This window comes from Asparagus officinalis, chromosome 2 (genome assembly GCF_001876935.1).
Source record: "Asparagus officinalis chromosome 2, Aspof.V1, whole genome shotgun sequence".
Taxonomy (NCBI): Eukaryota; Viridiplantae; Streptophyta; class Magnoliopsida; order Asparagales; family Asparagaceae; genus Asparagus; species Asparagus officinalis.
This window is the reverse complement of record NC_033795.1, coordinates 80827816-80837725: the sequence shown is the minus strand read 5'-3', so window position 1 is coordinate 80837725 and position 9910 is coordinate 80827816. Positions and strand designations below refer to the sequence as shown.

Here is a 9910-nt window from a genome sequence, read left to right as displayed (position 1 = left end):
GCTGATGATGCCGTAAACTGAGGGTAGTAAAAAAACCAATGTGAAAGATGTAGAGAATATTAGCAAATTACGTAGATTAAGCGATAAATTTGCAAACGATGGATTTTGGGGTGTATATTGAAAGAAAACTTTTTTTTATATTGTGGTAGTTTAATCAAAATTACACCCCTTAAATTTAATTTAATAACATTGTACGTACCAATGTGCAAATATTCCAAGTACAAATATCCCCGTTTTATCTTCAAACCGCCCGCATTCGTCCACATCCCTCTCGATGGTAGTCGTAATCTCCTCACCAATCCCTAGACCCTTCCACTCCCCCTCTCTTCAGTCTCCAAGAAACCCTCGATCCCTTCCATTCTTCGAAAAGGGCCCCGTTGGCTTCCGATCGACGCTGCGTCAACGTGGCCTCGCCTCGATGGTGCTGCCCTCCTCCTCCTCTCCCTCCCTCAAAGGTCAGCGCCCCGCTTTTTTTTTTATCTCCAATTTGACGATTTTTCATGTGGTGGTTGATTATTTAGGAGGAATTTTGGCCAAAGGTTGGATTTTGGGAACTTGGGCATGTTAAAGATTGGATTTTGGGGGAACCCCGCCTTGGGCTTTGTGGGGTTGTGTTAGAGATTAGGATTTTGTGTGAACGCCCATTTGTGGGTCGTTGGATTATGGGAACAGCAAAATTTTATCCTGAAATTTTTAGTTGCAGCCCCTCTCTGGAATAACATAACAACAACCGTCTCCGTCGACTCTCTGTCGCTTTATCCTTGAGAGGATGATGCATTGTGGGGAATGTCAATTAATGATGAATCAGTTTTATTGCCTTCGATATCACTTACTCTCGAGTTTTTTTTTTCCTGGTTTTTCTCTATCTTAATTTCCATTTTTCACGAGGGGAAAAAAGAAGAAGTAGAAAGTGGAAGAGGAAAAGAACAAAGAATGTAATCCCTTGATTGGATCTTGTAAAGGAGAATATTAGATTTGTCCAGTTGGTGCTAGGTGTTTACTTACTGGTGGACTTATTATTAATATTGTTTTACATGTATTTTCTCTAGTTTTTGGTGGTCTACTTAATTGTGAGCAACAACATTGATAATATTTTTAATTGCCTAAACTGAATATTGTTGGAGAACCATCAAAGTTTGATTGGGTGTCAATAAGGAAATCTAACCGTAAAGCATTACTTTGCAGAGTGCAATAATTCTGTTTAACTCCTGTGAGCGACACCACTTCACAAGCATATCCTTTGCTAACAAAGAACTCCATTTATGTGGAACTTTTAAAGATTCCGAGAGAAAGCAATATTATATTCCACCTAAGTTGAAAGGAGGACATAACAGAAAATCTAAATTCATAGGATTAAAGTCATACAATATAGAAAAGAACCCATGAGTATAAAGTAGCATGCATGTGAAATAGATTTTTTGTCCTTCTAATAGAATTTAATTGCTCTGCAAACTGTGTAATTTTTTTCTTTTTAATTTTAATCTGGAACATGACCCTCTTCAATTGATTATTTGCAAGAGGATTAAAATGATACTATGTCATATGCAGGTACATTTGATGCAGAATTGAAAAGTCCAAACCCTGGCGTCACAGGAGAGAGCGACTTGCTGATTGTAGGACCAGGTGTTCTTGGTCGAATGGTTGCTGAAAAGTGGAGGCAGGTTTGTGACAAGTTTCTTAACACTATAAACATATTCACGCATGATCTAGTTTCTTTTCTTTAAAGATTTGTGGTCCTTCCATTTTGTACCTTTTCTGATTGAATTACTATAGCGAGATGACAAGATGAACATACTCACAATTCTCCTTTCGTATGTCTCCTTCTATAATGATTATTATTTGGTTGATAACCTGATAAAAGATTGTATTGTCAAATAAACAAAATAAACCACAGTGAAAGGAGAGATACATTGTTGATGATTATAAAATAAGGAAAGGATCTATATATTTTAAATTGGTGTTTTTTTTGCTGTCATTGGCGATCACTAGGAGGGAAAAAAATGTGATTAGCAAAGTCTTATTATATTTGCTTTGATGCTTCTTATCCAAGTCTAGGCTTTATCTGCGAGAATCAAGGTTGAAGACCGTGGCTAGTTGATAATTAAACGGCTTGGAGTCCTGTATTAAGACTACAAGTTAAGGCAGTAAGCAGCTGGCAGGTAATTAAATGCTTAGAGTGCTTTGGGCTGGAGATTTGTTGCTCAGATAAAGAACACATGTTATGAGTTCATCGTACGACTTGAGATTCTCTGCATTTAACTTTAGTTTATCAGCATGACATAGCTAAACTATTACCTTAGCTCGAGTTAGCTTTGGTTTTATCCTTTAGCAGATGTGCCATTTTCTTTGAAACCTGAAGTTTTGTTTTACCAATTTTTTTGCTTTTACCCTTACTCTTGCTTGATAATCTTCAAATATTTTGGACATCAATTTTTTCGCTTTTACCCTTACTCTTGCTTATTAACAGGATCATCCAGACTCTCAGATTTATGGACAGACAATGACATCTGATCGTCATGATGAATTGATCAAAGTTGGGATAAAACCATCTTTAAGGGGAATGTTGACAGATACTCGGGTTCCTTATGTTATTTTCTGTGCTCCTCCATCAAGAACTGAAGATTATCCTGGTGATATCAGGTGAGAATTATATTAAGTCTTGCAAAGAACTAGGTGGTTAAAAACTATTGACTATTTGGAAGGAGAATAAAGCATGAAACTATTGCAGCCTTGTGTACTGCTGTAGAATAAGCACGAACGAGTAATAACCATTGATGATAATCCATTTGATTTTGCACGGGATTCATATATTTGTGAAATCAGTAGTTAATATGCATTGTGTTGCTTCAGTTTGTAGCCAAATTTAGTAGATCATATGATTGCAGTTCATGAAAACGACTAATCAATCTGAACTTCTACATTTGTAGAATGGCAGCTTTAAGATGGAGCGGTGAAGGTTGTTTCTTGTTTACTTCAAGCACTGCTGTATATGATTGCAGTGATAATGGACTATGCGATGAGGTGTTACATCTAATATAAACTCATTGCTCAACTGGTAACGTTTATTAAATGTTTGTTCTTGTGATGCTTTGCACTGCTCAAACAAGTAAATTGCCAGCTCCAGTAGCCACTCTTTTGGACTTTCATAATATCTGGGAATTTTCGGAAAGATTTGGAGCCAAATCCTTCAAACTCAAATCCATTAAGTCAATGTTTAAAAACCAAACTCGTCCCTTAAGATTCTTTTGTTCTTGCATCAACACAAGGTGAAAAAAAAAAGTGTTATAATGTTTGTTAGTGTAGCAGTGTATAATGTTTGAAATGTGATAAAAAGTGGTTTTTGGCAGTTTTAAATGTTTAGATCAATATCAAATTGTTGCATTCAAATTATTTATGCTGTAAAGTTGAGATCTAAGCAAATCAGCCATCCATTTATGACTTATGCCAGATTAATGACTGAAAGTTTTTAAAGTTCTCACATTAACCTTAATAGTTCGTGCACATTTCAACTAACCCAGATTAATGACTGAAAGTTTTTAAAGTTCTCACATTAACCTTAATAGTTCGTGCACATTTCAACTAACGCAACATCATAAATATGAAAACTATCATGTCGGTGAAATTGGATTTATAGTTGTACTTCACAGCTGAGTGCCAAATCGGGTATATGTCATGTATCATTTCCATATATATACAATTTATTATGGGAGAAATTAACTCATGTCCAATAGTGAAGCTTACAGCCGATCATTTCCATATATATACAATTTATTATGGGAGAAATTAACTCATGTCCAATAGTGAAGCTTACAGCCGTTTTATCACAGTATGAACAAATTTACTATGGGAGAAATTAACTCATGTCCAATAGTGAAGCTTACAGCCGTTTTATCACAGTATGAACAAATTTAATTCATGGAGCAAGGCATGACTAAGAAGACATGCTAAAAGCTCATAGATGAACATGCATATATGTAAATCATAAATGTACAGGCTCAAGTCCAATAGCCTCAAGATTTTAATCAGAATGAAGCCACTTTATTCAACGATGCCAAACATGAACATTACTAGTTTTATGAATGACCAGTTTATAGTCCCAAGACAACAAACCAGTCCAACATCAGATAATTATTCCTATCTCCTTGCCATCATTGTCCTTGAGAATGTTATCCCCATTTCTTCTTCATCTTCCTCTTCTCTTGCCACAAACTCCGTCTGCATATTGCATTGAATTTTATGATATGTATCACATTTGTAAGATATTTGAAAGTAGCTGCAAGCATTTACGTCAAAGGTTCTTTATCCCTGTTTTGATTGCATTACCTTTCTACGAAAAAGTTCTGTTTGACTGATCTCTTAAACTTCATTATTATTTTATTTAAAATTTCATGAATATATGTGCTAAGAAGTTCATGCTAATTGATTTTTGTTTTTCTATTCTCCTTATAATCAGAATGAAAAATACACCTGTTTGTATAGTTCCAGAACTATATAATTAGGTTGAGTTTACCTTTTGATGATATTATTGGCAGTATTCTCCCATCGTGCCAATGGGTAAAAGCCCTCGAACAGATGTCCTTTTGAGAGCAGAAAGTGTAGTTGGGGAAATTGGGGGCTGCGTTTTGAGATTAGCAGGCCTTTACATATCCTTTTAAAAATTTTCCACTGTTTTCTGTTCTTATGTGGAATTTAGGATCACAGGATTGTAAATAAAATCTCTTAGCTGTTGAAGTATATCAGTATTCTTTAACGATGCAAACAAAGAAGACAGAGGAGCTCATACTTACTGGTTGGAGAAAGGAACGGTTCCTTATCGTCCAGATCACATACTCAATCTTATTCACTACGAGGTGACAACTTTCATCTTTTAGTTAGTCTATATTATTGAACGGTGATTTCTATTAGGGATACTCTAGACTGTCTATCTTAATTAGCTCAATCATTTCTTTGCCATTTAAATTAAAGGTTGTGGTCAAATTTTAGTTTGGTTTTACTTGAAAGTTACGTCTTAATTTTTAGAGTCCTAGCAAACGTATTACCAGCTTAAAAGTCTATTTCTTGAGACAGCTATTCATTATAAAACTGGGTGGTGTTTAGTAGTGTATTTTGTATCCAAGATCTTCAGGTAAACACATTTACATCAATTTTGCATACTAGGATGCTGCATCTCTCGCAATTGCAATCATGAAGAAAAACTTGAGAGGTCGAACGTTTTTAGGGTGTGACGACCATCCGTTATCGCGGTCTGTTCTCCCTCTCTTCGCAATATACTGTCAATTATGTCTTTCGGTTACTTATGGAAAATATTTTCCCCTTGATATAGGCAAGAAATAATGGAGTGTGTGAAACGAAGCGGAAGAAAATATTTTCCCCTTGATATAGGCAAGAAATAATGGAGTGTGTGAAACGAAGCGGAAAGTTCAGCAAGGAGTTTATTTTCCCCTTGATATAGGCAAGAAATAATGGAGTGTGTGAAACGAAGCGGAAAGTTCAGCAAGGAGTTTCAGGCTTTCACAGGCATGATTCTTTCATGTGGTGTTATTCTTATTACCTAATTTTAGGGTTAATCGCACAGATCCCCGACAGGATCATTCTTTTGCATTTGCTATCCCTGCAGTTTCATTGTTACAGATAGACCCCTGGGGTGGAATTTTTGTAGATATTGCCCTCGGCCGTTGAGTGAAATTAGTGAGTTCATCTGAGGGGTAAAAGAGTCGAAAGAATTTAACCCATGGGGTCTATCTGCACTACGAAACTACAGGGCGAAGGTACTACAGGGGTCTGCGTGCAATTAACCCTATATTTGAACGTTCAAAAGTTCTAACTTCATGAACATCTTGGCACCCTCAGGAACTGATGGTCCACTGGGTAAGAGGATGAACAACGCAAAGACTCGAGCAGAAATCGGATGGGAGCCTAAATATGCAAGCTTTCCCCAGTTTCTTGGGCTCAAGCAATGAGTGTGTTGATCTGATGTTTATATCCTGAGCACATTTGACGGTGCAATTTGAAGAGGAAACATAGTTGCATGTCAAAAGAAGAAAACAGAAGAAAAACCGACGACGACGATCGCATTTAATTGGGCAGTTCCGATTTGTATAGCATTCTATTTTCAGGGTGAGGATGAGGATGAGGAGAGGCTGATGTGTAATTTGGGTGAAGATGATGAATTAAAAATTTATGCTTGTATTGGGAATTGGAAATTGACCTTGTTTCACATAGAAGAGCTCAAATTTTTGGTTAAGTCCTGCCTGTGAAATCTGAGACATTCCAGGAGTCTTCAATTACTGCAGTAATATGTCATTTTTCTATGTAAAACAAAAGCCTAACAATGAGCTCTATAGAGCATCTCCAACCCAAAAACCCAAAATGATGTAGTTTTTACACCAAGTTGGTGTAGTTTTTACACCAAATCACTATTCCATCTTCAACCATTACACCAAATTTTACACCAAAAAGAATATTCATTTTATTTACAAACTATAAAATGGGATATAGTTGGAATATTTGATTTGTTATAACACACTATAAGGGCAAACTTGGAAAAAACCAAAATCTCCATATCTACAGTGCTGCGTCAAATCTGGCGCAACACTGTAGCACCTCATCAAAATGGCGCTGAATTTGCAGTTCGGTTGGAGGAAGATTTGGTGCAGTTTTTGCTCCATTTTGGATTTTTGGAGTTGGGTTGGAGATGCTCTTAGTCACCGTGAAAACAAACATTTTTCATTCCGAGGACACAGTTTCGGTTTACATTTGACGCTATGGAACATGTCCATTGGATACTTATTCAGTGCGTTAACGACCGGTAGAGGGGTCTGTGTCGTGGTTGTCGGCGCTCTGTCTGAGTCATGGTTGTCGGTGGCGCTCTGCCAGATCGTAGATGGAGAGGAAACGGAAGCTGAGGACGGAGGTGAGGATGACGGCTTGAGAGGTACGGATTATAAAACTTCATATTCTCATGAATTGCATTCATTCCTATTCTAGACCCAATTAAACAAATTATAGTTTCGATGGTTGAAATTAGGCTTGAGAGGTACGGATTATAAAACTTCATATTCTCATGAATTGCATTCATTTCTATTCTAGACCCAATTAAACAAATTATAGCTATGCTTTAAACAATCAAACAGAGGTTATTTACTTTTTGTTCCTTTTTCTAGATGTAACCTCCGTTATATTTAAATTTATTAATCAAGCATCAGGTTTTTCCTTCTACCGACTTCAGTCAAATGGATTGTAGCTGGGCTCAACAGAATCAAGTCAACGAAAGGTGTCCTACATTACACTAACCTTGTGGAAATATCATATGATAGATGTGTAAAATTTCATGATCTACTATATTTATTTCTCTCTGCCTACTTTACCGTTACTCTCTCATTCTAATATTCAAAAACTATACAAAGCAAGTGTTGAACTTATTTGACTATAAGGGTTATAAATTTCTTATTAAATAATGCACAAAATGCACACATCGCCTAGGAACCAAACTTGAGATTCGTTGGCCCCGCCATCTTCTTCAGTTGCTTCTCTCGTTCCTCTTTACTGTGACAATACAAGTGCTATTCAAATTGCTTGCAATCCAGTGTTTCATGAGCGTACTAAACACATTAAAGTGGACTGTCATATATTGACTAATATTGACCCAAATTTTGACCAATATTGACCCGCCTCAGCCCGTGTGTAGTCTATGTATTGTATTGTATTACAAGATTAAGATAACAAGGACTTTACTCTCCAAATTAATAATACTGATCATCCATATTAAACCTAATCATGATAAATCATATATCCAAATTTAAGTTATCAAGAAAGTGTACTCATTGATGAGAAAACATATATCCACATTTAAGTTATCAAGAAAGCGTACTCATGGTTCCCCCAACCCAATATGCTATGAATTAAGACAATAGGGCAATATTTGCATGACACATTTTAGTAACCAATAGAGCGATAACAAGCAAAATGCTTCTTGTTCAAGATAATGAAATCTGATTTAATTCAAAAATAGCATGGATTTGTAGCAATTAATCATGGATTTGTATCATTTATCTTTCTATTAAAAAAGCCTTAGGTTATAATACTTGTGTGGATGTGTTCTTTCACAGTTATGCAACCGTTAGTATTTTTGGAAAATAAACTTTGTTAGAATTATTAATCACATGATTGCTATGCTAAATTAGTTTATCCTAAATTGATCTTAACGTTGAATCTCTTTGTTTACAAATTAATTTCTCCTAAATTGATTTAAAAGTTGAATCGAAGTCTAAAATCATTTTAGTCAATTATGGATGCTAAGTATGATATTTCGATGACTGAAAGAAGAGAAATGTTGCGAGTTTTTTTTATTGTAGGAAGTACACAAAGTGAAGTGTAGATAGCCACATATTAACAGATACATTGACTGGAATTATGACATTTTTTTATTTATTGTACTTTTTACTATCCAAGTTGATGATAATGTATTATTTTACCTAAAAGACTTTCATATTACTGTAATCATTAAAAAAAACTTGAATCTCCTTTTCATTATACGACTGACTATAAATAGTAATATAAGGTTTTTAGATGTTTATAACAACAACAACAACAGTAATGTTAATTTGCAGATATTTGAAATTACAGAAATAAAGAGAACTTTAATGGCTAAATTACCAAATTGGCCTAAATATTGCTAACTCTTTACCACTTTGGTCTAAAAAGTGACACGGGCGACAATTTAACCTAAAAAGTAATAAATTGGCGACAAATAAACCTTTTCGGTCATCAGAATCGATTTTTAAGCAAGAAAATTAAGAGTTTTGTATATATACCCTTTAAATTTCTCATATTTTCTAATTTAACCCCTCAAGTTTTAAAATTTGTAAAAAGAACTCCTCTCTCACTCCCTTCTCACCATCTTTTTCCTCATCCTTCTTGTCATCTCTTTCATTCTTTTCTTTTCCCAATCGTCATCATTCTCTCTCATTTCTTTCACATATCTTCACTCTTAAAGGAGATTGGTTTTTTAATGATTGGAGGATGAAAGAGGAGAAGGAAGCAAGGAGGAAGAGAGAGTGCAAGAAAAGAAGAGATGTATGAGGTTAAGATTTGTGGTGGAACGAGGTTAAGATTTGTGGTGGAACGTTTGATTTTGGGCGTTGGGAGTGGGTGAAACAAGTAGGAAGAGAGAGTTTGAGAAAGGAAGAGGAGAAGAAGGAAGAGGGAATGAGAGAGAGGAGGAGATGTTGGGGATTTGGAGTAAAAAAGATTGGAGGAGATGTTGGGGATTTGGAGTAAAAAAGATTTGGAGTAAAAAAGATTAGAAAGTAAATGTGATAATCCATGAAATAAGATAGGAGAGGGAGTGATCGAGGAGGGAAGGTTAGGGTACAGGAAGAATAAGGGAATGGAGAAGATGGTGGGAATGAGGAAGAAAATAGTAGATAAAGAGGATGTTTTTTCATAAATTTCAGAGATTTAGGGAAATGAGATGAGTTAATTTAAAAATCATGAGAGTTTGAGTGGTCTATATATAAAATTTCTTTAATTTTTTATTAAAAATATCTCAGACGATCAGAAAAGTTTATTTGTCGCCGATTTGTTATTTTTTAGATTAAATTATCGTTGGTGTCACTTTTTAGGCCAAAGTGGTAAATGGATGTCACTATTTAGGTCAATCCGGTATTTTAGCCGAAGTTAATATGTGGTTGCTCATTTGGCTTGAAAAGGTTATAAAAGTCAAACAGAAAAACACTATAATGAGGACAATTTCTTTACATCAAAAATTGAAACTTAAGGGTGTGTTTGGTAATCAATGTGTTTTTTGTTGTGTTTTTGTAAAAAACACAATGCCATGGTGTTTCTTTTTCAAAAAATTTTTGAAAACACCATTTTGGTCAAACTAGTTTGACCATTTATATAGCAGCGG

At 35.3% G+C, this 9910-nt stretch overlaps 1 protein-coding gene across 3 annotated transcripts; it reads left to right on the top strand.

The window, feature by feature from the left end:
* LOC109831791 lies at positions 256-6284 on the top strand. 3 transcript variants are annotated; one of them, XR_002244555.1, is made up of 9 exons: positions 256-455; positions 1549-1661; positions 2468-2640; positions 2928-3021; positions 4533-4643; positions 4761-4850; positions 5126-5243; positions 5453-5517; positions 5851-6284. XR_002244555.1 is itself a non-coding variant. In XM_020399225.1 (9 exons), exons 1-9 carry the CDS (start codon positions 275-277, stop codon positions 5958-5960), a joined length of 1023 nt encoding a protein of 340 aa, XP_020254814.1. In that variant the 5' UTR covers positions 256-274; the 3' UTR covers positions 5961-6284. The 3 variants fall into 3 exon arrangements, 1 of the variants encoding a protein (XP_020254814.1); XM_020399225.1 differs by having other exon boundaries at positions 5158-5243; XR_002244556.1 differs by lacking the exons at positions 5453-5517; positions 5851-6284 and adding an exon at positions 5324-5359.

Excerpts from the sequence above, each read along its gene's own strand:
- LOC109831791 (XM_020399225.1), top strand. The coding sequence starts at position 275 with ATGGTAGTCGTAATCTCCTCACCAATCCCTAGACCCTTCCACTCCCCC. Across the intron at positions 4,851-5,157 it reads TCAATCTTATTCACTACGAG|GATGCTGCATCTCTCGCAAT; the intron begins GTGACAACTTTC and ends TTTGCATACTAG. Across the intron at positions 5,244-5,452 it reads GACGACCATCCGTTATCGCG|GCAAGAAATAATGGAGTGTG; the intron begins GTCTGTTCTCCC and ends CCCTTGATATAG.